The 27,347-nt window shown below is 43.9% G+C and overlaps 2 protein-coding genes across 2 annotated transcripts; both read right to left on the reverse strand.

Annotated features, from left to right (window-relative positions):
* Positions 1–6,089: 6,089 nt before the first annotated feature.
* On the reverse strand, positions 6,090–11,802 carry KRT12 (keratin 12). Its single transcript, XM_037033442.1, has 8 exons — positions 11,194–11,802; positions 10,726–10,808; positions 9,575–9,731; positions 8,585–8,746; positions 8,358–8,483; positions 7,997–8,217; positions 7,010–7,080; positions 6,090–6,535 (listed from the first exon to the last, which is right to left on the reverse strand). Exons 1-8 carry the CDS (start codon positions 11,737–11,739, stop codon positions 6,438–6,440), a joined length of 1,464 nt encoding a protein of 487 aa, XP_036889337.1. The 5' UTR covers positions 11,740–11,802; the 3' UTR covers positions 6,090–6,437.
* Positions 11,803–17,397: 5,595 nt separating this feature from the next.
* On the reverse strand, positions 17,398–25,806 carry KRT20 (keratin 20). Its single transcript, XM_037033533.1, has 8 exons — positions 25,380–25,806; positions 22,824–22,906; positions 21,377–21,533; positions 20,868–21,029; positions 20,589–20,714; positions 19,504–19,724; positions 18,713–18,750; positions 17,398–18,208 (listed from the first exon to the last, which is right to left on the reverse strand). Exons 1-8 carry the CDS (start codon positions 25,770–25,772, stop codon positions 18,111–18,113), a joined length of 1,278 nt encoding a protein of 425 aa, XP_036889428.1. The 5' UTR covers positions 25,773–25,806; the 3' UTR covers positions 17,398–18,110.
* Positions 25,807–27,347: the final 1,541 nt, after the last annotated feature.

Consider the following 27,347-nt stretch of genomic DNA (forward strand, 5'->3'; position numbering starts at 1 on the left):
CACCCACCTGGGGAATTAGCACTAGAAGGGCCCAGTTTGCTTGGGGGAAGTGGGGGAAGGGACTGAAATCCGACAGAGAGTGCAAGCACCATTGCTCCCTCTCTGACCCTTGCCCCACATACAGCATCACAACCCAGTGACTGGGTTGACCCCCCTGGTGAACACCTAAGGCTCCACCCCTCAACGTAACAGGCATGACAAGACAAAAAATGGCCCAAACAGAAGAACAGATCAAAGCTCCAGAACAAATACAACTAAGCAATGAAGAGATAGACAGCCTATCAGATGCACAGTTGAAAGCGCTGGTGATCAGCATGCTCCCAGAATTGGTTGAATTTGGTGGCAAATTAGATGAAAAAATGAAGGCTACGCTAAGTGAAATAAAGGAAAATGTACAGGGATCCAATAATAATAGGAAGAAAACTGGGGCTCAAATCAATGGAGTGGATCAGAGGGAAGAAAGAAACAACCAAACAGAAAAGAATGAAGAAACAAGAATTCCAAAAAATGAGGAGAGGCCTAGTAACTTCCAGGACATCTTTAAATGTTCCAACATCCGAATTATAGGGGTACCAGAAGGGGAAGAGGAACAGCTACGAGTGGGAAACTTATTTGAACAAATAATAAAGGAGAACTTCCCCAGTCTGGCAAAGGAAATAGACTTCCAGAGAGCTCAGAGAGTCCCAAAGAAGTTGGACCCAAGAAGGCACACACCAAGGCACATCAGAATTACATTACCCAAGATTAAAATGTAGTAGAGAATCCTAGAAGCAGTAAGAGATAAGGGGACAGTCACCTACAAAGGAGTTCCCATCAGACTGTCAGCTGATTTCTCAAAAGAGACCTTAAAGGCAAGAAGGGGCTGGAAAGAAGTATTCCAAGTCATGAAAGGCAGGGACCTAGATCCGAGATTGCTCTATCCAGCAAAGCTTTCATTTAGAATGGAAGGGCAGATAAAGTTCTTCTCAGATAAGGTCAAGTTCAAGGAGTTCATCATCACCAAGCCCTTATTATATGAAATGTTAAAGGGACTTATCTAAGAAAAAGAAGATAAAAAACATGTTCAGTAAAATGACGGCAAACTCACAATTATTAACAACCACACCTAAAACAAAAGCAAAAACAAAAACAAACTAAGCAAACAACTAGAACAGGAACAGAACCACAGAAATGGAGATCACATGGAGGCTTAGCAACAGGTAAGTGGGAGGAAGAGAGGGAGAAAAGGTACAGAGAATAAGTAGCATAGATGGTAGGTAGAAAATAGATGGGGGGGAGGGCAAGAATAGTTTGGGAAATGTAGAAGCTAAAGAACTTATGACACATGGACATGAACTAAAGGGGGAAAATGTGGGTGGGAGGGGGTGTGCCAGGTGGAGGGGAATGAAGGGGGAAAATGGGACAACTGTAATAGCATACTAAAATATATATAAAAAAGACACTATTGAGTTTTAGTTTGATTTTATGATACTAATATTAAACAAATGACATTTAAATCTTAGATACAGTTCTAAGACTTAAGAAACATTTTCTACCCTATTAAAAGCCGTTTACTCCCTGGCTGGTGTAGCTCAGCCGATTGAGTGCGGACCTGCGAACCAAAGGGTCACTGGTTTGATTCCTGGTAGGAGTGCATACTTGGGTTGCGGGCCAGGTCCCCAGTGGGGGACACATGAGGGGCAACCACGCATCGATGTTTCTCTCCCTCTCTTTCTCCTTCCCTTCCCCTCTAAATAAACAACTAGATAAATAAATAAGATCTTTAAAAAAAGCCATTTACTTGGCTATGTGAATAAATTTTTCATTTGATGTTTTGAGCATATTATAAAAAGCTTGAGCACTTCAGATTGGCTGTCTGGTTCTCTAAACTCTAAACAATTACTAGCTTTCTTCTTTACTTTATGCCTAATAGAACTTGCCTTCATATTGGTGGATTTTCTGGAAACAAATACCGCCTGTTTAAAGAAAAAAAAAATTAAGTTTATGCTTTTAAAAAGGTTTGATTTTTTTCTCTTGTCCTTTCTTTAAAAAAAATAGCCTAACTTTCTACTATCAACAGGTATATCTCAAGTGGCTTGAAAAGCAGTTTTCTAACCTTTGTTTGTCCATATATTTTGAAATGAAATTTATTGGGCTGACCGGTGAATAAGATTACATAGGTTTCAAGGGCACATTTCTGTGACACGGGATCTGTAGACTGCACGTGTGCCCTCCGCCCGCGGTCAGACCACCTTTTGTCACCGTACTCATTGGCACGAGCCCCTTACCCTTCACTGCCCCGCACCCCCCTTCCCCCTGGTAACCACCACACTGTTGTTTTCATCTGAGTTCTTGTTTCTTTGTTTTTCTTGTTTGTCCATTACTTCCTTTCAGTTTGATATCCCACACACGAGTGAAATCATACGGTTCTTAACTTTTCCTGTCGGACTTTATTTTGCTTAGCATCGTATTCTCAAGGTCCATCCCCATTGTGGCAAACGGCAATATTTCATCTTTTGTTAGTAGTTTCGGTATATATGTGCGCCGCATCTTTATCCAGTCACCCGTGGCAGGGCACTTGAGTTGTTTCAGTCTTGGTCACTGTGGATACTGCTGCAGTGAACATAGGTGCACGCATCTTTGTGAATACACGTTTACAGATTTTTCAGGTGGGTACCCAGAAGAGGGTTTGCTGGCCCATATGGTCACTCTATTCTTAATCTTTTAAGGAGCCTTCCTTCTACTAGTTTCCTTAGTGGCTGTACTTACTTGACGTTCCCACCAGGAGAGAAACGAGGCAGTTTTTTAAAGTTCATTTCCTAATATTCCAGGAGGTGGCGCTCTTGCAAAGCCTAAATGAGTGGCTGCTGTGTCAACAGAAGGTTGTTCTCTAGAGGGTTCCCTTCCTATTGTGACCTACTTACTTGCAAACTACTTGTTCTGGACAGCTAAAATTACCCGCGCCCCCTGCCCCCGGGATCAAAGTCATGCAGGCAGTTTGTTAAATATTTTAAAAATGTACAATAGAAAAATAAAATATTCTTCAAGTTCCCTGCTAATAGCCAAGACACAACCACTATAACAGGTTAGTATAAACAGTATTTTTCAGACTTTTTCTAGCCTGTACACACAACAAATGCATATAGAAGTAAAAATTTAGCTTTTAAAATAATCATAAATAATACGCTTGTCTTTTGTTGTCTGATCCTGTAGAGGAGTTTTTCTTTTCCTGTGAGTTGCTCTATTTAAAGACAGACCTTTTGCTTCTATAACTCATAGGGGTTGAGTCCAAAAGGACCTTCCACTCCTGTGTTGAATTAGGGCTTGTGGTCTAGTGAGTGAGGGCTGGAATCTCACGGTCAGGATGCTGTGCTGCTTGTGATTCTTGGCCGTGAGCGTGGGGCCAACGACATTCAACGAGAAACACGATGCTTCTTTTGCCAACTGAAGACTGGAGAATATTTTAACTGAGATATTATCAGCATAAGACTGGTTTTGGATGGGAAATTTCGTGAAATCACTGATTTTTTCAGGTAGTTTTTTTCTTTTCTGGATAGAATAACCTTGAGGGCAACTGACTGCTCTCAGAGTGAGCACTCCAAGTGACCAAGCCGGAACTGAAATGCTTTTGGGACCTAATGTTGACGGTCACATACCCTCACTTGTTCAGTAGGTCTACGCTGTTCGTTGCGGGAGCGGATGACATACAGGGGCATGAGTATCAAGCGATGAGGGTCGCTGGGGCTGTCTTGGAAGCCTCCCCAAGAACTGATCAATGCATAGATGGTCACTCTGTTCACTTATAATTGAGGTATAATTGACATACAGCATTCTATTAGTTTCAGCTGCACAATACAATGATTCCGTATTTCTATACGAAGTCTATCCGGAAAGTATCCAGCCACATACTCTGAAAAACAGAGACCTTTATTGAAGAAGATGCGAGATACAAGGAACATTGTACATAGGACAATGACCCCTCAGTCCCCTTCAAAGTAGGTACCTTGGGACCTCACATAGTTCTCTGATCTTTGCTGACTGCAGCTCGTACACGGTCAACATTCTCAGGTGTTCTGCATGTTGCAGGTCATCCTGAACGTGCGTCACTTTCAACAGATTCTCCACCATCTTTGAAGCCTTCGTGCCCCACTTTTATTTGCGCTGCACTCATTGCATCGTCCCCGAAAGCCTCTGAATCACCTGAATAGTTTCTATGGAGGGATGTCCAAGCTTCATGCAAAACTGGATGCAGATCTGTTGCTCTACTTGCTCAGTCATTTTGAATGTGACGGCCACACAGTACACATGCTCACTCAATGTCATCTATTACCCACACTGACCAGTGCAGTGAAGTGGCCACTGATGACGCATGCGCATTTCAGCCCACTCTCCTTGGCTGCCAGGTTACACTGATGTCACGCAAACCATTCTCATTATGTTGACAATGGTTGGACTTTTCCCGGACAGATCTTGTATATTGTGAAGTGGCCACCACAGGGAGTCTAGTTAGCTAGCATTCATCCGTAGGTGTTTACTTTAAAGCCATGGGGTTAGATGAGGTTACCTAGGGAGGAAGTAGAGAGAGAGGAGATGAAGGTTGAGCCAATATTCAGAGTCTGAGAAAAAGCTTCCAGTGAGATGATGCCTCATGGATCCCGTTGGGGAAAGTATTTCCAGGGGAAGGGAATGCTGGGAAACTGAGAAATGTAATGGCTAAGAAATGACCACCAGATTAATCCTTGTTCAAAATCCCTTTCTCCTTTGAAGCTCATACAATTCAGATACCATGCAAGGAGAACAAATGTTATGTAGAACGGACACTTTGTGCATTAGTGATCACTTGTGGGCTCTGGGCCTTGTTCAGGAAGAGGCCTTGATAACCCCTTTCAGAGGCCTGAAAGCTCAGGTTCTCCTAGGACGTGTTCTGGAAGGTGAGGGGTGGAGAGAGAACTGAATTGCTGTGCATAACCGAGTGAGATGAATGGAGTAGCCGAAACCACCAGCAGATATTAAAGGGAAGCGTGACGTCAGAAAGCTGCACACAGAAGCAAGTCATCTCAAAGCGGCGTGATAACCTCCCACAGGCCTTTGCGCTCAGCGCCTGAATTCCTCCAGGTCTACACGAATCCTCTCTCCCCTCCGCTCTCTTTTATATTCCTCGGTCATCAGTTCCCTGATTTCTCCACGCCATTTTGGTTCCATACAGTAAATAATAACAGGACACAAATATCGAGCACTTGCTAGGCACCAGGAACTGTTCCTAGTGTTTTATATACGTTGTTACCTCATTTAATCTTCACAAAACCCACCCCACTTTAAACATCAGGAAAACAAGGCACCCAGAAATTGTAACTCTTGTTACCTAGGAGAGCCAGAACTCCAACCCAGTCTGGCTGGAGAGCCCAGGTTCTTAACCACAAAACCCTGCTGCTATTGGCCTTTTGCGGTCTGAGTCTGGCCTGAATCACTGTGTACTCAGGCCTAGACTTTGGCCACCTTTCTCCCCCACCCAGAACCTGACATCTGTTACTGACTTAGGGGCCTGACCCGCACTGGTAGAGACGCCAGCCTTGGCCTTCCCGGTATCAGATGGGAGAAAAGACATCACAGCAATTAAGTGTTCACACCCTGTGTCCTTGACAGTGTGTTTCCTCTGTGTCCATTCTCCCTTCTCTGCCTGGTTGACTTCTGTATAAAAGCTTCAGCCGCCCCCTGACATGCCGTCTGCTTCCCCTCCGTGTGTCCTGGGGTCGGTCTGCCCTGTAGCACCGCTGTTGGGGTCCGTCTCCCACTGTAGCACCGCTCCCAGAAGAGTCTCGAGTGGGGCACTGTCTGGGTTCAGTAAGTGTTTCTTGACTGAATGAAACAAGGCCCCAGAAAATTGACAGGATAGCTGTTGTGTCCTGAAGTGGGCAGTATAATTTTGCTGCGAACTTACTGGGCAAATGTAACGAGGAAAGAACTTCCAAAAGAACTTCTTAACTTAATCTCAGACCTTGGTATTTTTATCCCAGTATTTATCTCCTTTGTCACTAGTATTCACAGACCTCTCTCTGTGCCCCTGACATTATTGTTGGAATCAGGAAGGCTCAAATTTCATGTCACCATCATTTATCTTTTAAAATCAACTTTATTAAAACAGTACTACTTGTCAAAGTCCTGTGAGTAAAAGCATGTTCCAGGTCACTGGAAGAAAATTTGTGGACAGACTACGCGAAGTCCAGAGAGAGAAAAAGCAATTTTTGCTTGTTATAAAAACCAACATGGCCATGCTGGCTCATGTGGGAATATCCTTTCAGAGGGGCAAAGAGGGCTCACAGTGAATAGGGACCCAAAGAAAAGGAAACAGACAAAAAGAGAGATTGAACCAATATAGCATCCTAGTCTGAAAGGAATAATTTCTACTTGTAAATTTCTTGTTCCTAAGGAAGCAATCACGGGGCAGATCTGGTGAAATTTTACATTAGTTCTTCAAGTTCCTGAACTTGGGGTGAGACCACTTCTTCGTCCACCACTGTCTGCACAGTCGTCTTCATTTTTTGGGTGTTGGTAGGGTCTGAAGGTAAAGACAGAACAAAGAGGGCAAAAGTTAGTGTTTCAAATATTTATCCGAAATTCGTGGTGTTCAACTTAACCTTCTAAATTAGATATTGGCTGATACAACCCATCAAATTCTAACTTTCAAAGGTGAATTGTGCATTTAAAAATGCACCTTATTCAATGGAAATGAAATGTATTCATTGTTCTCTTATGCGCAGATGAAAATATTTTTCTTTTTTGGCATCTAAAAAGTATGTCTGAGGCTTATAATACCTCTTTGCAAAGTAGGTTTTTTCTCCTGGGTTTGTGAAAAGTTTTAATTCCATATGGACTACTCATTTTCTGCAGGGATGCATAAACGTTTTCCCTTGGCTCAGAATATAGATAGACATTACTAATAGGGCTGCACTGTTCAATGAGATGTTGGAGTTTCAGTCATTACTGGGTGTGACTGTGACTTATTCTAAGTGATTCTCAGGGAATCACGCACCGTTAGAGGAATCGGTGGGCTGTGCTTGAGGCTTGGAGTCCGTCACAGATGAGGTTTCATCCCGACCGTCGCTGCGAAGAGAATGAGGGAGACAGTATCACATCACGCTTTCTGGAATGGAGACAAATAAGGGGTTTGCTGTTTGAACTAAAAATTAGGAGTGTTCATGAAACTATGGCCAAGTAAGGAAGATATTCTAAGTTTCTTGATGGAGAATGATTGGATGATGATATTGTGGTAGCTATGGTTGGTGCCAGGTGGGCACTGGAAATATCGGGGGGTGAACACTTTGTAAAGTGTGATTGTCTGACCACTGTGCTGAACCCCCTGACACTGATACGAAATAATATTGAGTGTGAACTGCGACTGAAAAATAAAATCTAAATTAAAAACTGTTGACAAAAAAAAAAGTAATGTCTTAGTATCATCGCTGAAAAAATCAAGGAGAGATGGCACGGTGCCCGCTGAGAGTCACCAGTTTGGTGCGGGGCATCGTGTTTTCAGGCCCTGCCGAAAGCGGGACCTCAAGGTGAAGTAAAGTGATCTCAGAGGTTCGATTTCCTGGTTTATAGTCCCGAGTTCCTCCCACTAGGCCAAGCTCTTACTACTTCTGGGACGTTTGCTATAGTAGGTTTGAGGTGGTTCAGGTGGCTGTCATTGAAAGTGTCATTCGAAGTATCGGGACACGTATCAGAACTCGAGTGGGTGATTTGTCTAGGAGTCCTTTGCAGTGGCCTCTGCCTGGGGTGCCGTGGTGCACCCCAGCGCTTTATGAGTTGTTATTAAGTGAGAGAATGAATGACACCACTTTGCAAAGTGTAGAGCGCTTCATCAACCCAAGGCATGCCTTTACTATATTTGTTATTTTTTTGTCAACTAAAGGACCCTTTCTTCTATTGTCCCCCCCCCCGCCCCCCGACCCCGGCTGCGTGAGGTGCACCCTTTGGTCAGCCGCTGAGGTTATTTCAGCCTCAGTTGCCTATTCACCCTGGCGCCTCGCCGTCCAGCAGGTGGCGGTAGGTCTCAATTTCCAGCTCCAGGCGGGCTTTGACGTCCAGCAGCCGCTGGTGGTCGTCGTTCTGGCGCTGGGTGTCCGCGCGCACCAGGAGCAGTTGCTCCTCCAGGCTGCCCAGGAGCTGTTGCATCTGGGACAGCTGGCCGCAGTAGTCGCCCTCGGTTTGGGCCAAAGAGTCCTCCAGGGATTTCTTCTGCACGTGGGAGAGAAATGGCACAGACATAACAATGGAGGCAATGAAAGGAGGAAGGCAGCCAGTGGCCTAACATAATTTGGAAGCAACGTTTTCTTTGGAAGTTGAAAGGATGCTGTGTCTTTTTGCGCTGTCCCTACCACGGCGAGCTGCGACTGGAGCTCGATCTGCAGGTTTTGAAAGGCACGTCTCAGATCCGTGATCTCGCTCTTGCTGCCCTGAAGCAGCTCAGTGTTGGCGCTGATCTCCTTCTCCAGCTCTCTGCTCTGACACGGAAAAGCGGGGCAGGGGACGTGAGTGAGGGCTGCCGTGACTGCACCTTTCTGCCAATGTATCAAATGAAGCCTCTTGTTTTTGTTAGTGGTACCTTTTCAACGAACCAGGCTTCTGCGTCATTACGGTTCTGCTCCGCGATGGCTTCGTACTGTGCCCTCATGCCGTTGAGGAGCCTGGCGAGGTCCACCCCGGGGGCAGCCTCCATTTCTACCCTGACCTGGCCGGGGCCGTCAGACCGGAAGCTTTGGAGATCCTGGGCACAGCAAGTGAGAGCAGGGGTCAGAGGCCCATCGTGACTTTTGTGGGCCTCAGTCGTTAGTTCAACATATTAAAACGTATTTGACCTAAACACTAATATTTTTATTTGCTTAATTATTATTATTTTTAACTTTATTTTTTCTTTTGATTTTAAAAGCACTCAAGACATTTTCCCGGGCCCCTGAACTTACCATGGGCCCTGGGTGCTGTGCCTGCCACACCCAGAGGATGGGTTCCCCTATGTCTCGGGGATTTAGGGCCTTCCTGTGGACCTGGCCTGGAAGCTGCGGCCCATTTGGGGGTTTCAGCTACAGCTGCCAGACTGAGGGCAGCAGACAGCCCCTGGGCTCGCACACTGTTTGTGTTCCTGTCGTGGATTTCCAGCAGATAGCTCTGTAGGAAGCCCTTTGGTAGAGTGGTGATTAATGTCCATTCTACACGCCAGGCTCTGACGGGCGCTGTGGCGTATCGGAGCCCCGTGTGCGAACCGCACTGGGCACAGCCAGTTTCTCGGCCGCATATAACATGTATTATTGGTAGACTTCTGACTTTAAAAGTACTGTATTAAACAAGAATCACTAGAGCAGGGTCATTAAAATTCGTATTGTCCTTACCTAATGATAAAATGACAAAATCAGAAACCGCCTTTAACCTGGTCACCTTTAACAGGAGCTTCCGTCAATGGATGCCTGGCCCAGCGGCTAACACAGCAATCACAACACACACACACACACACACACAGAAATTCGAAACAAGTGGCCATTTTAACAGCAAATAATGGATCCTCCCTATCTGTCCTAACTGCACATTTGTCCTGGCTGACCTCTTCGTGGTTCTTCTTCAGGAAGCCTAGCTCTTCTGCTCGGTGCTCGATCTGCGTCTCCAGGTCGGCTCTGGCCAGGGTCAGCTCGTCCAGGACCCTGCGCAGGCCGTTGGTGTCGGCCTCCACGCTCCGGCGCAGGGCCAGCTCGTTCTCGTACCTGAAAACCAAATGCAAAATGGTTTAGGGAATCAGCACACCCACCTGAGTAAGAAGACCGCTGCCACCTTCAGGGCTGATTTGTGCATGAACCTGTGTGACTATTTTAAGACGGCAGCATTGCAGCGTACGATTGCTTTTGCTGCTATAATTTTTCCCTTTTCTTTTTCACAGTAGTATACTGCTCAGTCAGAGAAGAGTGAAAACAATTACGAGGTAAGGACATTTTTCTCCCAGCGATGAACCCAAACAGCACTGCGCCCCAGGGAACAATGTCCCCTTTGGCTGGCTGTCCTGGTGTGAAGTTACAGGCCTTCTCTACGTGAAGTTCCAGACAGAACCCTAAAAGCAGTTGAAAATAAAATCATTAGTCTTTTTTTTTGCTTAACTTTAATTTAAAACATTAATACATCTTTAGTTACTTTTTATCAAGATTTTATAGGTTCAGGATCATCACCATGGCAACCTCCTCTGTGGAAATTTTGTGCAGCAAAATGGACACTAATATATTTTCCTTTATGTCTGCAGGGTGGAGTATGGGAGAGGAGGGGAGAGTGTAAAAATAAGTGCGTGGTTAATATTTTAGATGTATGTCATCAGGGAAAAAGATCATTTCATTTAACTCCTGGGCAAAAACATTATTAATTCATTTTGACATGTGGAAGGTTGGGGTTTAAGACAATGGTGGAATTACCACCTCCCATCACAAGTCAATACAAACTACAAACATGGTGATCATATGAATATACACATAACATAACATAGGAATATACATTTAAGCAACTTACACTTAAGGACGTGCAATGTGTGAGCTGTGTTTGAATTGAGTTACTTTCTGGAATGCCCAGTGAAATTGACCAAAACACTCCGTGTGTGGAGCGCGTGAACGGTGGAAGGTTTGAAACATTTGCCATCAAGGAAGGCAGGAAGACAGGGAATGAAAAGAAGTGGTGGGACATGTCAGTTTTTACGAACCTTTCTTGTATTCTACTCACTTAAGTCTAAAGTCTTCGGCAGCCAGCCTTGCGTTGTCAATCTGCAAGATGAGCTGGGCGTTTCCAATGCAGGCAAAAATGATCTGGCGAAGTCGGGGGAAGACACATAAAACGCGGCCCTAAAACGTCAGTATTACACAGACATATTTTTGACAGGAGAATTTTAGATGATGTTAAAATGCTGTTGTATTAAGAGTTTAAGGCAATTTAATTTTTTACAGAACCTATTTGTAGAATATTTAAAAATTAAGGAACATGTATTTCCTATAGAAAGAGAGTGGAAATAGAGTCGCTTTGTGGTAACTGATAGAGTGGAACCAAACACCTCGATATGAGAAATTGTTCCAAATGTAGCTGAACTGCAAAAATAGATCTAAGTTTTAGGTAATTATCACTGTAAAACATTGTAATAGCAAACAAAGAAGAATAAAACAGTTTCCAAAGCCCCTCCCAAAACCATATTCTTACCTTATTCCTGAGGTCTTCAATCAGTGGATAATACTGACTGTAATCACTCTGCGACCCGGGGTCTTCGGTCCCCGATCGCCGTGCTTCGTACCATTCTTGAATTTTATTTTCTAGCTCAGTGTTAGCCTCTTCTAGAGCGCGAACCTTGTCCAGGTAGGAGGCCAATCTATCATTAAGATTTTGCATGGTTTCCTTTTCTGATCCGGAAAGAAGGCCTCCCCCATTGCCAGAGAGAATGCCTAGAGAGCCACCCAGGCTCCCTCCAAATCCAATCTCCAGGCCTCCAAATCCCCCTCCCAGGCCTCCCCCATAAGCAGCACCCAGTCCGTCTGCAAAGGAACTTCCAGAGCCTCCACCAAAGCCACAGGTAGAACCAAACACGGGAGCAGCAGGAAAACCTCCCCCATAGCTGCCTCCCAAACTGGGGGCACGTCCCCCATAGCCACTTCCAACAGTGGAAGCGGACGTGCCCCTTGCTCCGCCCAGTATCCCACTCTGGGAAGACAGCTGCCTGGACAGCCCAGGGTTCTGCCCTGAGAGCGACATGGTGTTGCTGGAGAGACCCACAGCTGGGGAAGAACAACCCGAGGGGAAGCGGTGTCAGCCAGGCAGAAAGGTTACCCTTTTATAGATGATGAAGTGGGTGTTACAGTTGAAAAGTTCACTCTCTCCGTTCAAAAACCACTGCCCCGCCTTTTTTGACCAGCTCAACACCTACATGATTAATGCAGAGTGAAAATTCATGTGTGTAGAAATAATGGAATAATTGTGCCCCTTACATATTTGATATACAAAAAGAAAAAAGAAATCTGGGTGGAGAAGCGATAGGTTTTCACACAGAATTTTTCTTCTCCAAACCATTCTATTGCCTGTAGCCTCAGCATTTCCCAGGGTCTTATACACAGTAGGAAAGTAATGAGTGATTTTTGAATGCATAAGTTAACGAATACTTCTTTCTCAACCTTAAGCTTTTTCAAGTCCTTCAGTTGTATTTTCCGTTGATTTCCTGTAGAACACTCAGTGTGAACCATCCAGTTGGGACCCAGTCTGTCTCCTAGGGGGTATCATGGTAGAAGTAGTTGTGAAATGCAACCGGTGGAAGGAGAATAAATGCATTTTCCAGATTGATACTGGAACTTGAATTTTCAAGGATTTCTAAACCTTGTCATTAGGATGTTGCACCGTTTCTTCTTTTCTGATTCCAAAAGCAGGTCTCTTAAACATTGAACAATGCTATTTGGGGGTGGAATATTACAGTGTTTTCAGCTGCTCCTTCACATAAGAACCGGCCTTAGTGACCTCTGTGAAATCAGGGGCCTTGTCTGCTTGTTCCCTGGCACTGCCAGTTTCTCCCAATGCAGTTGGTTTGTGTGTAGTGCAATTGTGTCAGTGCTCACACCCTCAACCCTGTCTCCCAAAGAGCTGATCATCTTCCCCAACTCCAGCCTTTCTGAAGGTTCTTCCGTCCCGTGAATAGTCCTGAGTCAGAGCTGGCAAATCGGGGAGGTTACAGTGAGGCCCGGTCGAACCTCTGTAGGGAATACCCGTGGCCAATTCCGGCGAATGGAAGGACTATGCGACCCTTTTCATCATTTTCTCCGGGGCAGGAATGATGAACCTCAGGTGAAACCCAATTACAATGCAACTCCCAAAGAGCAAGCAAGTGGGGTTTCCAAATAAGGAGGTTTTAAGCAAGAGGTTGGCAGAAATGACATATTATCTCTCTCTCTCTTTTTTTTCTTAAAGATTTCATTTATTTTTAGAGAGAGGGCAAGGGAGGGAGAAAGAGAGAGAGAGAAACATCAATGTGTGGTTGCCTCTCATGTGTCCCCTACCAAGGACCTAGCCTGCAACCCAGGCATGTGCCCTGACTGGGAATCGAACCAGGGACCCTTTGGTTCCCAGGCCCGTGCTCAATCCACTGAGCTACACCAGCCAGGGCAGAAATGACATATTCTCATTTGCAATAGACAAATGTAGAAAGAATGAAGCAATCTAATGAAGACTCGGCTTGATGGAAGAGACCATAATCTGCTCATTTCTTGAGAGAATGAAAACTCATTATTCGGAAATGCCAGGGGCCTCAGTCTCATAATGGAGATTTTAACCAACGATTCTTTTAATGTATATTACAAGCATTTTGGCGGAGCTTGTCTTTGTTTGAATCATTCTCCTGTGTTCTAGACTCTGGGCCAGGTGACCCACAGGCATTAATTTTAACCTTCATGGCAACTACCTACGGTGGACACTTCCATCCCACCTTACGGATGAGCAGTGTGAGGGTCAGAATGTTAAGAAGGTAGCGAAGGTGGGGCTGAGGTTGGCAGTGCCTTCTGTGGGGGACACAACCCTGCTGCTGACAGTGAGAACAAAAAGGAGAGAGGGTCCCTCTGACTCCGCAGCTGTGAGACTGGGCGTCTGCCCTGCTCCTCAGCCACCCGCGTCGGCTCTTTTCCTTTACCCAAAAGCTTGCTCCTCGAATTTAATTTCTTAGGGTCGAGGCTGAGGCCCAGAGATCAATTCTCAGGGTTTATAAGAAATGGCGCCTTATGTGAAATCACGGAAACGCAGAGGCAGATGTGTTCTTACACATACGTTTGACACGTAGCTGCATCTCCAGAGATCTTACCAAGTATTAGTCAGACTTGTGCTCCCCACGCAGGAACTTGACACTACGGTTGTTAACCGTCAGGCACACACGAGCAGAGTGATTCCGTGTTACGGCCGTAGAAGTGAAAACAGGCTATCGCTTGCTTACAGAGTCAGAGGGAACGTGCCGAAGTCAGAATTGTCACTTAGTGACATGACCACGTAGTGCGGGAATATGGTTGAGTTCAGTTTGTGAACTTGGGACCAATTTTGTGTTGAAATGTGTACTTCCTAATGCTCATGCATGTATGTAAATTTAACTAATTTTGCTCAATATTTACGCATTGTGTTTACACAGTATACCTTTATGTTTCTGTACAGAGTATATGTTATCCTAGTCTGTAAATTTCTCAGGTAGGGACTATGCCCGATTTATTTGTTTTAATCCTGATGCATAGCCTACTGTGCGGCTAAACTTACCCGCGTGTTCCTGGAGTTGTTTCACTGGAAAGAACTTAATCCTTAATACGCCTGAATGTGTCATTTAAAATTTATTTCATTTGAAAATGACTCTGCTCTAATTTATTGGTGTTCTTTGACCAAGATTTGTTCTGACTGCAATTATAAATGGGGAGGAACTTCAGAAGTTGAAAAGAGAAATATTTCTTCTTCAATGACTATTGTTTTTGGGTGGAGAGGGCTATGTTAAATAACTAAGCCTTTATTCCGGAATACTGAGAAGTGAAAATAATGTTCTTTGACAGCTGTAAAAATGTGGGGAGGTGGGAATATATAAAGCAGAAACAATCTTGGCCTTGTTGGTAAGTGATTATGTAAGTGGGGGCAGAGAGGAAAATGACTAGAACCAGGGTGAACTGTTGAAAAGAATTAAGTCTCCACCTTTGTAGAGGTTAGGGAATTCTCAAAATGGAAGCAATTACTTATGTGGTATCTGTGAATCTTTAGATTTTTGTTAAGTGAGATGTGTGCTCATCTCCTCATGTCGGATTGGTTACTTGTCTGGTTTCTGATTGTAGAATTTTGCACCTGAGTGTGAGACAGACAGACCTTCCCCTTCCTGCGTTTCACTGGTCACATGGTCCATTCACCTTGTGCTTTTGCTTGGAATACATTTTAAGCTGCTGTGAGTGAGTGAAAGAACATAGGGTGACCGACGTTTTACGCTGTGCTTTTGAGATGAGGATGACCGAGGACCGCAGGGGCCACACCGAGGATGAGTTCTGGGACCTCAGAGTTCAAGGGTTCTCAAAAGCAGGGGAGAATTGTATGTGGTGAGAGAGAAGAAGAGAAAGATACAATAAAACACTGGTAAGGGGAATCTTAGAAGCGAGTCTAGGGGAGAGAAAACAGATGTTTGAAGGGAAATTTAAAAAAATCAAAATTACTTACTAGTGCTTTAACTTGGAAATGTTGTTTGAGGGTGTCGTCAGGTACCTGAGACGATCCCCAAGTGAGTAAGGGTGAGGGGAGAGGGTGTCCACTGGTCAAGGTTTGCTCTTATATAATTCCATGTTATTCTTCTCTGTAGACATTGTAAGGCTTTATGCAGAAGCAGTTCCCAAAGCCCAGAGAACGTAGTTCTGGCCATCCTCGCTTCACCTCAGGGATTCTCTCTGAGGGTGGTAACCTCACTTCTGTGCTGATGATTTCACACAAAGTCGTGAGGTGTATTAGTGATGATTTTAATGTGTGATAAAGAGACCTGCACTTACCGACTACACATCCTCTGGATCAGCATGCCTGTCCGAAATAGGATCGTGCTGTTCTTAGCTCATACAGGGGCACAGATACAAGGAGACTAACGCTCATGTCCACATGGTGACCACCTGTAGAGCAGGAGGCAGAGCCGTCTGGTTCCGCAGGTGTGCGTGATGTCACCTACTTTCATTCCAAGATTACTTGGAAGAAACTAGAGATAGACCAAAAGCAAGGATTGTCATTTTTATGATAGGAAATTGAGTTCAAGTAACAATTTGACCTCTTTTTAACAAAGCATCAGTACTGTCCTATGGCGACGGCTGTGCCTTGGGAATCACAAACCCTTCTCCTGTAGGGTGTATTGTTGGGCGGACTCACGGTCTCTGATGTTTGCATGGTGAAGTTTCAGCCTATTCTGGAATGTGTGCCGGTAGGTGCAAAAGAATTCACTTCTAAAAGTTCTTTAAAAGCAAGTAATTAAGTGGAGCGACTTGCAAGGAAATTAAGAAATAAGTAAGAGAAAAACCTCTTCACTTCTTTGAAAAGCAAAGGAATGAGAATGGGAAAAGAATGTTTTTCTGACAAAGCTGTGCTGAACCAAGCCTTGTGTGTGATGTTGGCTGTTCATCTGTCACAATTAGGTGTTGTAAGTATCTGGCCCGTATAAAAATGACAATTAGAAAACAACGAAACAGCTAAGGATAGGCACGCACTCGCTTCAAGTGTGACTCAGCAATTGTCACGGGACAGTTACTTAAAGGAGTACCAAGGTTTGATTTTTATATAATTCCACGTCATTCTTTTTAGATGTTGGAAGGTGTTGTGTACAGGTAATTCCCAAAGCCCAGAATGACTTTAGGTGAACAGCCCGAGGTTCGCTGTCTTGCTCCATTACCTGTTAGCCGTTAATTTGGGAAAGTACTTCATGTCCTCAACTACAACCCTCATTTGTCCTCATATGTAAATGGGAATGATATGATGAGGTCAAGTCGCACAAAATTGCTAATTCTGAAGGTCAAAAATGATTGCATATTGTCAAGTTCATGTGCTGCAACTAGACAGGTTCTACCTCGTGGCGTGTATTGTGCACATTAAATAAGAAATGGCTATAAAATGCCTGGCATTCTCTTTAGTTCATAGTAAGTGCTTAATAAATGGCAGATATCATTCTTAAGTGAATCAGATTATTATTTTTAATATAGTAATCACACTCAAAAATTTTATTTATTTGCAAACACATATCAAAACTTAAATCCAAACTATTCACTTACTAGAATACGGTGATAGAGGAAGAATTAGTTTTTCCTGTAAAAACTTGCAAGGCAGTTGTTGCTCACTGAAACGCAAAGAGGGGAGACTACAATACGCATGTTTTTGTATCCGGCCTCTTTCGTTTAGAGTAATGTTTCCAAGGTTCGTCCATGTTGCAGCGTGTGTGAGTACTTCATTCTTTTTTAGTGCCAAATAATATTCCATTGTATGAATATACCACATCTTGTTTATCTGTCCATCAGTTGATGGCCATTTGAGTTGTTTCCATTTCTGGGCCTCTACAAATACAGCTGCTATAAGCACTGTGTACAAAAGAACACCTTCATGATTCCATTTACATGAACTGTCCAGATTAGGCAAATCCGCAGAGAGAGGAAATGAATTAGTGGTTGTCAGGGGCTTGGAGGGTCTGGAGGGGTGGCTGCTAATGGGGTTTCTTTTGGGGACGATGAAATGCTCTAAAATGACCCGATGGTGATGGTCGTACAACCCTGGGAACATGCTAAAGGCCACTGAATTGTACACTTTCAGGGCATGTGAGTTATAACCCATTACAGCTGTTATAAAAAATAGTGAGAAACAACATAACATGATAGATGTTCACCGCATAGAAAAGAAAGAACCTGATGATTTATGCAGTTTATTATCACCAGGAGAAGCATTCTTCTTGGAGAAGGGTTTCACTAATTAATTTTGCTTCTAATCTATGCCCACTTCAAGCATAATATGCTTCTTTCTTATTCTGCTCAGCATTTATGATTGGAGTTTGACTTTTAAATTATTCAAAGAGCTGAAATGAGTTTTTTAAAAGGCAGGGGAGACAATGGAAAAAAAGAAGCTATCATTCAAAGCTGGCAGAATTGTACTGACGCTGACAATTTTATGAAATTAACTAAGAAATTGCCTTAATCAAGAATCCAGGAGCCCCAGAATGGAGATTTTGCAATTCAGAAACAGGGAAAATGAGAGAGAGAAAGAGATTTATTTGCACAGACTCCCTGCTCCATGAGTTTAGCTTAATTGAAATGTGCTGCCATTTTCAGGAGCATTAATGAATTGATATTAGGCATTAATGAATTGTAATTAATCTCTTTTGTGGTAAAGGTGGCAGTGATGATATCTGAAACATCTTAACGCTCATTGGATTTCATTTCTGCAGGAAATTTGCTGCTCCTTTGAGTAACGCGTTTATTTTCAATTACGGAGACTGATAAATGTCCCGCCCCCTACCATAGAAAGCATTAATGGTGCTTTCTGGTGGCGACCTTCTTGTAAGGAGCGAAAATTACAGCTACACTTCTTTCAAGACCTCAGCAGCACCTTCTCCCCGCAGGTGTTCACATCGTTTCCTCCATTTCTTTGACTTCAGATGACACGACCTTGCCATCCACTATTTCTTGCACAACCGTCGTAACCTTCCTGGCTTTCTTTACATCTGGAATTTAGATTTAAATAGAAAACGTCAATTCAGACACCGAACCCTGATGATGTATAGTATCCAACTTTTAGGTATCATTTTGTGGGTATGTCTTTCTTTAGAAAAAGTCTAACCCGTGATCTTTCTTAAATGATCTTAAATCCACTTTAAAATTAATGCCGAACATGTGCCACTCTCCGCAGAGTCACAGATTTTCTACTCTTCCCACCCCAAAGAGAAATATACAGTTGTGAATCCAGCAAAGTGGATCTTTTCGCCTTATTTTTCCTTTTCAGGATTTCATGTCCCAGCCCAACAATAGGGGCCAAGAAAACCACCCAGCACAGGGAGTGTGACAAATGTCCCACAGGGAAGCTTCCTTTACGCGACAGAGTCCCCGGGGTAGTACCTGCTCCCTTGGGAACTGATCTCCCTTTACTTTTCACCAGACGCAAGTAAGGAAGGGAAGCTCTTGAGGGGGATTCAGTCTTACGGGAAGTGTGTGAACACGAGAACACTCACCTAGTTTGTCCTGGATGCTTACTAGATGGTCGGTAGTTCTGTTATTTGTTGGTTTGTGTTTCAAAGAAAGGAAAAAGAAACAGAAAAAGGTGTTATTGCCATTTTGAAAATGAAGCAGTGACCTGCCTTTCTGTTTGTTTGGAAATGAATCCTGAGTGATGTGTGTTTTAATATATTTATATATTTATATATTTCCCCCTTTACTATGCTTGTTTCTTCTAATGTGAGTGTCTTACTTTTTAATTCAAAAAACACGGAGCTTCAAAACTGACCCACTTGACACACACTAGGAGTTTTTCTAATGAAAATGACAAAATATCAACGGAAGTTGGAATCTTGGGTTCTCTCGCTGACATTTCTGGGTGTGGTACTTGAGACAGTGGCTACTACAACACAGATGATTCTTAAGTTGGCTCCCGCAGACCCCTGCGGCCTCTTGTGCAGCGCATGACCTCTCAATGAGAATTTCAAGAAGTGACTGTGCTTTCAAGTATGTACTAATTATAGAAGTTAACATTAGAACAATCTCTATCATCTGTGTACCCATCCTCTAACTTTGTGTTACAACCCAGCCGGAAGTACCAAAGCCTGTATGCGGTATTTTTGTGGTGTGTGTGTACTGTTGGGCATATTTTTGTTTCATTTGTAGTGTTGCTGTGTGTGTGTGTAATTGATTTTGTGCTAGGGATTGCATGGATGCTTGGGAATGAGTGACAGGGTTTGATGTGTGGACATGAAAACAGCACAGTACGTAGTCATCGATGCATATCCCTTGATTCTAAGATCCTTACATCGTGTCTTCTCCTTCCAGGAGGCGGCGGTAAGTAGCAATTTCCTGCTCAAGCCGGGTCTTTACGTCCAGGAGATCGGTGTATTCTAAGCTCTGGCGCTCTGCTTCAGTCCGAATCTGCACCAGCTGGGCCTCTAAGGAGTTGAGCAGCCCCTGGATGGTGGCCAGCTGGCTTTGATAACGAGCATTGGTATCTTGCAGTGTCCACTCCAAAGATTCTTTCTACGAGCACAAGAAAAAGTGCATGTTTCTTACTTGAGGCCTTGATTTAAGAGGGCGCTCAATTGTAATATCCTCCGAGAGGAATTTGTGCAGCTAGTTACTGTGGGCACCATGCATGTTTCTAGTTTTATCTCTTACTGCTTTCCTCTGGGCAACCCCAGTCAGCCAGCTAGATTCACTAGCTCTTGGGAGGGGGGCTTGTTTGTTTTTAGCTTTGCACTCACTCTTCTCTTACTGTGTATTGTACTATCGTCCTCAGTATTTGCTTCCCTCCCTGCCATTCATGGGGCCTCTTTGCGTGGATTATTAGACTTCCTCAACTCCTTGAGGCCAGGCTGGGCCCTGGGACTTTCTTTGTCTAGTGAAATGCAAGGGAAACTAACAAATGCCTTTTCTGAGAGGTTAAGAGTGATCCACGGTCTGACTACTGCTCTTTTCTGAGTGCTACAGCACCAGCGAGAGCGCAGCCGGACCATGCCGGAGGCAGCGCTGTTGCCAGCCCCTGTGATTTGGGGGTTGTTACCGTGGCATCACTTGTCATGCCCTGGCTGATTTGCTCAGCCCAGAATGTCTTTACCCCTGTTCTCTAGCTTCAAGTTCAGCTTAAGTTTTCAGGTCCGGGGCAAGCGTCCCTTTCCCTCCGAGGTCTCCCACATCTACTTCTTCCTGTGCAGCCTCGCAGCGCATTTCCCCTTCCCTTGATCTCCTTCTGTCCTTCAAATATAATCAGTTGTTGGGCTTGTTTCCCTGCCAGCTCTGCAAGGGGAGGGGTTCATTTTTAGAGGTCTTGGCATTTTTAAAGTTCCTACCACAAGCACATAGTGAACACACGACCCTGGGAGCTGGGAGGCAGATGTGCTTTACCATACTGAGGTGGGACTGGAGGTCTATCTCCCAGTTCTGGTAGACATGTCTCAGCTCCTTGACTTGAACCCCAGCCGCTTTTAATTCTTGGGTGTCTACTGTGACTTGTTGCTGCAGAGATTCGATCTAAAATTCCAAAAAAGAAAAAAATAAATAGGAGAAAAAAAGGAAGGAAGGAAGGGAGGGAGGGGAAAGAAGGAAGGAGAGAAGGAGAAGAGTTACCTCTTTTCAGAGGACAGCTTCCACACATTTGCTTATCCTTTGGAATTATGCTATTACCTGTAACTCAAACTCTTCTTTGACCTTCTTAAGGTTCTCTTGGGCCAAGGCTTCATATTTCTTCCTCATTTCATCCATGATGACACCGAGATTCAGGCCTGGAGCAGCCTTTAGCTCCACGTTGACAGTTTTGCCCAGCTGTTTGCGTAGGCTCTCCACTTCCTATGAGAATGAAAATCCTGGTTGATTAAATAGTCTGAAATGTATCCTCAGAGGAGGCTGGGCATAAAAGTCATAATACATTTTATGGCTTCCTTCACTGGGAATGAATAAAAAAGGAAGAACATAATAATTTGGCAGGGTTTTTTTTTTTTTTTTATGGTGTGGGTATTCTTCTAAGTTATTTAACCCCAACAGGAGCCTTATAAAAAGTAGTTAGGGATAACATCATTATTGTTGTCATCTTCTTCACCATCACCACCCCCACCGCCATCAAATCTTCCTCCTCATCTTCCTTATTATTTTAGTCATTCTACCATTGCCAATACCACTTCTGAATATTTTCTTACCTCCTGATGTTCTTTTTTGAGGAGAAGCAGGTCTTTGTTCAGTCCTTCAATGTGTATCTCCAAGTCTGTTTTTTGCAGGGTTAGGTCATCAGCAACCTTGCTCAGGCTCTGGATGTCAGCCTCTGCTGCGACGCGCAGCCCCCTTTCAGCCTCGTACCTGTGAATTAAGTGATGAGCAGAGACCACTGAGTCCGTCCGAAGCCTTTACAGAGGAGACCATCTTCATGTAGTAAGATGGGTTTTTTATGTGGTATGGGAGGGTGTCAATTTCAACACATCATTGTTGTCCCTCTTTGTGCATTTCAAAAATGTTCATGGGACCCTAAGAATCAGATAATTTGCCTTGTAATCTTTGTAATTTGATTAAAAAAGCAAACTGAAATTGCTTTAAAAAGTTCCTAAATTCTAGGATATATTTAAACAGAATTTTTAAAAACTTTGCTTAATTACCGTGCTAGCAAATGCATTTTCATTATTGATTTTTAAAATGGTTGGTTAAATTTACTTAGTGAATATACATGATCCATTTATTTTTATTACTCTATAAACAGATGCATCCAAAGTATATTTTATTAAAAACTTACGTATTTTCTTCCACAATTTTATATATTCCTGTTTTTTATTAAAATAGTGAAATTTAAAAAAATAACACTGCCATAGGACACTCAGATATTCACTGGAATTAGTGACCTTTTACTGCTTTAACCGTCAGATCTGTTTTCTCAGTTCCTTTGTTTTGATCCCTTGTAGCAGTAAGAGGCCCCCCATTTAGAACATAGGGTACTTCTCAGTGCAGATGCAGGGTACGGGTTCAGGTGAGGAGGCCCTGGTGTAGAAGCAGTTTATGGAGAGCGACTCTGACCACACGCAGTGTGATGTGACTGCAGGGCTGCACAGTTTCACCCATCCAGTCACAGTCCTCGTCCGTGGGTCGGTCAGACTGTATTGTAGAACTGGCAAACCAGAAAGCACCAAGAGTCACCCCGGGACTTTGCTCCTGCATTTGTGGGCAGTTGAAGGGCTGTGGGTGACTCACTGCAGAATCACGAAGGTGGGCAAACAACTGTCTTTAGATGACAGAAGGCCCTTACTCGGGAGGGGAGATTTAAACAGCTTTGCTGTTATTCCCGAGGGCAGAGGAGGGCTCAGTCAGTGGGAAGGTAGATGCCAGGTTACGAAAAAAGAACGTTCTAGCCGCTAGAGCTCAACAGCAGGAACAGCAGTAGTTACTGGAGGTGTTCATGACACACCTGGGTGGCCGAATCTTAAGCCCGTGGAAGAGGGAAGCCCAGCTCTAAGTGCTGGGCTAGACCAGGTAGTTTCTAATGCCCCGTAAATGCTGAGATCTTGAAAATATTTAGTGGTAGCTCCTCTAAGCTGGGGTCACGAAGGTTGACTAAAAGAAATTCCGTTTGAGGAAGTTTCGCCAGGGTATTAGAGAACCTACTTCAGCCTGAAGTCCTCAGCGGCCAGTTTGCTGTTATCAATTTTCAGGATCCACTGAGCTTTCTGCAGCTGAGCCTCTTTAATCTGGAAAACATGTGAGAAAGAAGGACGTTTTCAACTGGATAGGAGTTTGAAACGATGGTGTGTATCCTCGGACACGATTACTGTTAGATCAAAGATGATACTCATGTCAGTAATTTCCACAGGAAAATAGAAAGGAGGAATAATGATACGGTTATTTAACATAATAGACTTGTAAAATGCAGCGGTGGTCCCAGAGTTGGTCAGCTTTCCTATGATTCCATCAGATATTTTATTTATTTTTTTAACTATTTATAATTCTTGCCCAAGGACATTTTTTCATTGCTGAAAGAGAGAGAGAGAGAGAGAGAGAGAGAGAGAGAGAGAGAGAGGGGGGCATGGGTGTGAGAGAGAAACATTGATTGGCTGTCTTCCAGTACGTGTGCTGACTGGGGATCAAACCCCCAACCTGGCTGTGTGCCCTGACTGGGAACTCAGCCCACGACCTTTCGGTCTATGGGATGATGCTCCAACCAAATGAGCCACACTGGCAAGGGCCCAGAGGAGATTTTAATTCAACTCCAGGCGTTATACCTCATTGAGTGCCATGCTTTTGATGTTGTTCTTGCTTAGAACATTCCTCTTAGCTCCTTTCACTTGGTGAACTCCTCCTCCTCTTTATCTTCGTCCACATCTCAGCTCACACATTCCTTGCTTCAAGCCTTCATGATTGTCTCAAAACAGAACTGGATGGGTGGACTGCCTGTGCCCCCACTGCCCCACACAGCCCTCCATATTAGCTTCTATCCTGTGGGGGGTAAGTGTTGCCTTTGCTCATGCCTGTTTCCCCCTAAATCACTTTGTGTTCACCGTTGTATTTCCCACTGCCCAGCATGGTGGCTGGCACCTGGTTACTAAATATTGGCTGATGAATGGACCCCGGTTAGTGGTGGGAGCTGTGCCATGCACTGGGGCTATCGGGATGGACAAGTCCCTGCTTCTAAGAAGCTGTGACCTAATGGGTGCATTCTCTCTAAGATGTGCACGGGTCAGAAGTCTGCCTGTAGGAAATGTTATAATGGCACGTCTCTTTCAATGGATCCTGTCCTGGAGAGAGCTTCCTTCCGTCAGACGCTCGGTCTGTCCAGCTACATGGAAGAGATGGCTGTGCCTGTGGATTTGGGATGATCCAGAGTAGATTTAGAAGCATGAAGCATGAGACAGGTAGGGGAAAAAGTTGGCTGATTTTGGATGTTTTTAGTGGGAGCCTGAGAAGGATGACCTGTTGGTAGAAAGGGTGATGTACATTAAAATTTTTTTTCTGAGAGAGAGGGGACAAGAGAAAGAGAGGGAGGGGATTGAGGGAAGAAGAGAGAGAGAGAGAGGGAGAGATAGATAGATAAGCAGAGAGAAAAACAGAAACACCAATTTATTGTTTCACTTATTTAAAATGCATTCATGGGTTGCGTCTTAGGTGTGTCCTGACCAGAGATGGAACCTGCAACCTGAGGGTATCAGGATGATGCTCTAACTAACTGAGCTACCTGGCCAGGGATGCAATGTAAACATCTTTGCCTCTCACATCTACATGCTTCCTGAAATTCCAAAGTGACTTCCTGTAGAATCTGAATCAAATCAGACTGATGTCTGATACAACACAAGAAAAAGAGACTTGCTGGTACATTGCCTTTGCTTCCAAGGAGAACAAAGGTTAAAATAGACAGGAAGAGGAAAGGGACACCTTTCTTGATCAGATAAGAATGTCCAAGCGGCACAGGTGCTCTGTGTCACATCGGAAATGTTCATTTAGGAGCAAAGTCTTCTTTTATTCCACACAACTGATAGCGCAGCGAACCCCACCCTTCTTAGATGATATGGTTCTGATCCGACTGCAATAAATTTGAATTGGGGCCATAGAACATTTTATTTCTGCAGAAGTGGTTTCTGCTGATGGTAATCAGATCACTCAGCAGGGCATTTAAAAATGCAGGTATCATTCAGACCTACACCTCTTCCCCCCTTCTCACCCCGAATCTCTTTGTGATCGAGTTCTATAATACAGTCTATTCTAATACGTGTATTATACCATTTACATAAATGAAAGGAGGAAACTCTCCCGATTGCCTGGGGTTTCAGAAGTTGATGGGAACTAGGTGAAACTAAGGAAGGTTTATATTATCACTTAAAAATTTTAGCTCTTTCAGAAAAAACAGGCTTACTATTTACTTAGCCTTAACCTTAGTAAACTATGACAAAAGCACAGATTATAAGATGGGAGGATAACATTTTTATATTGTATATATAATTAGATTTTTAAAAATTGAAACAATGTGATTTACAGCTGTCCTATTATGTAGTCAGGTATTCCAGCACTGAGGGCAGATGATAGAATACTGCACGGTTTTGACAGCTGGAGCATTTTAGCCTATTTGCTTGACAACATCCGTTTGCAAACCCGCACCCCGCCATGTACACACCCTCTCGATACATCGCCCAGCTACACTGTGGAGTACAAAACACGGGCATCATCTCTCACCTGAGCCTGAAGCTCTTCAATTTGTCTGTAGTACGCACTGTAGTCCCGGGCGGTGCTGGGCGCGTTCATTTCATACCACTGCTTGATCTGCATTTCAAGCGTGCGGTTGGCCTGTTCCAGGGACCGCACTTTCTCCAGGTAGCTTGCTAGGCGGTCATTGAGGTTTCTCATGGTCGTCTTCTCGTTGCCCAAAAGCAGGTCCCCTCTGTCAAGATCCGTGCCGTAGCTCACCATTTGTTTGGTGGTCGAGATGCGGGTGCCGTGGCCCCCGGCCCCTCCATGGACGCTGGGCGCAACCCCCAGGAGCCTGTTCCCTTTCCTGTACACGCTGCCTACAGAGGCCTGTGAGGAGGAGCTCAGGCTTCTCTGGAAGCTTCTGCGCGTGAAATCCATTGCGGGTTCTAGGAGGAGGCACCTGGAAGAACCGGGATGGGGCCGAGTCTGTCCCTCTGTGGGGAATGAACTGATCTTTTATAGCGTTGAGGGGACTCCTCCCCCGCTGACACCTCACCCCAGGTGTGAGGGCACAGTCCACCTTGCCTGGCTCTCTTTTTCCCTCCGTGCAGCTGTCTGGTCCATTCCATTCCGGAAATCACCACTTGGGGCTTTCCTTTTTTTCAACAGAGGTAACAGAAGGGACTAGGAAGGGGTGTTCTTTTAGCCCTTGAACTTTTTTTCACCGTAATGTACACATAAAGAATCTTTGCAATCTCCATGAATAATTTAGGCACACAAGAAGACAGATGAGGCTGCATAATAGTGAGTCACACTGGTGATAAAGAACAATTTTTTAAACTTTATTTTTTCTTTTTGGTGAGAACATTGAAGTTCTAGAGTCTCAGTAAAGTTCAATGACCTGATACAGTGTTGTCAGCGACAGTCACCGGGTTTTGCTCTAGACCCTCAGCCCACGTTCATCTTCCAGCTGAAGATTTGTACTTCTCTTTCCAGCCCCTCCCTGTCCCCCCCCCCCCAGCAGCCACTGGTGTGCTGCCTGTTTCCGTGAGTTTGACGGCTTCTCTTTCTTGTCATTGTCCTCTTCCTCCTCCTTCAGGTTCCACGTGTAAGGGACACCACCCCGTACTCGTCTTTCTCTGCCTGGTTTATTTCACTTAGTGTAATGCCCTGAGGGACATCCATCTTTTTGCAAATGGCAGGATTTACTTTTAATATAGATAGATAGATAGATATAGATATAGATATTATAGACACACACATAATACATCAACAAGACTGGACATGCCATAAGCAGATCTTACTATTTCTTAGAGAGCTGTAAATTACTTTGCAAATAGATGTTGCAGCTAAAACCTGCACTGAAGAACTTTTTATAAACACATGGCCTGTGTTCTTCTATATATGTGTATTCACAAAGTTAACTTTTTTGTTTTAATGGGGGAGAAGGAAGTTTGATGAAAGTCACTAGGAAGTTGTACTGTTTAAATTACACTCCTTTGGTTTCAGCTCAGAGCTTCATACACTAAGTCACGTGATCAAAGTATGTAGAAGCATTATTTAAATGAAGAGTTAGTTTTATAACTAGAAAGGAGTATAAGCACAGTTATTAAACATAATAATTTTGAAGTTCTGTTCTTTAGCATAATTCTTCCTTGTGTCTGGACCAATTACGTTTAAGTGAAAGAGTTAAAATTTCATTAGAATAGTTAAAATCATTTTGAATATTTTGGAGAAATAACTTTGTCTGTGTCTTATTCTACAATTTTTTTGACCTAGCATTTGCAGGTTTTTGAGATTTCAAATTTAAACTAAAGCACTATTTTACAGGGCTCAGTCATCCAATCTACTTATTCCTGGAGTAGAAAAATTCCTCTTGTGATGACTTCCACGTATTTATGTAAGGGCAGGAGAATACGATGTCTCCACCATCACACTGAGTTTTATGCTTTGGTAGATTTTTATATCTTATAATGGGATCACGGGAAATCAGGGTAGCATTTCATAGCAGTC

The sequence above is a fragment of the Sturnira hondurensis genome, unplaced genomic scaffold, assembly GCF_014824575.4.
Source record: "Sturnira hondurensis isolate 20B ecotype Veracruz unplaced genomic scaffold, ASM1482457v3 Scaffold0021632, whole genome shotgun sequence".
In the NCBI taxonomy this organism is placed as follows: Eukaryota; Metazoa; Chordata; class Mammalia; order Chiroptera; family Phyllostomidae; genus Sturnira; species Sturnira hondurensis.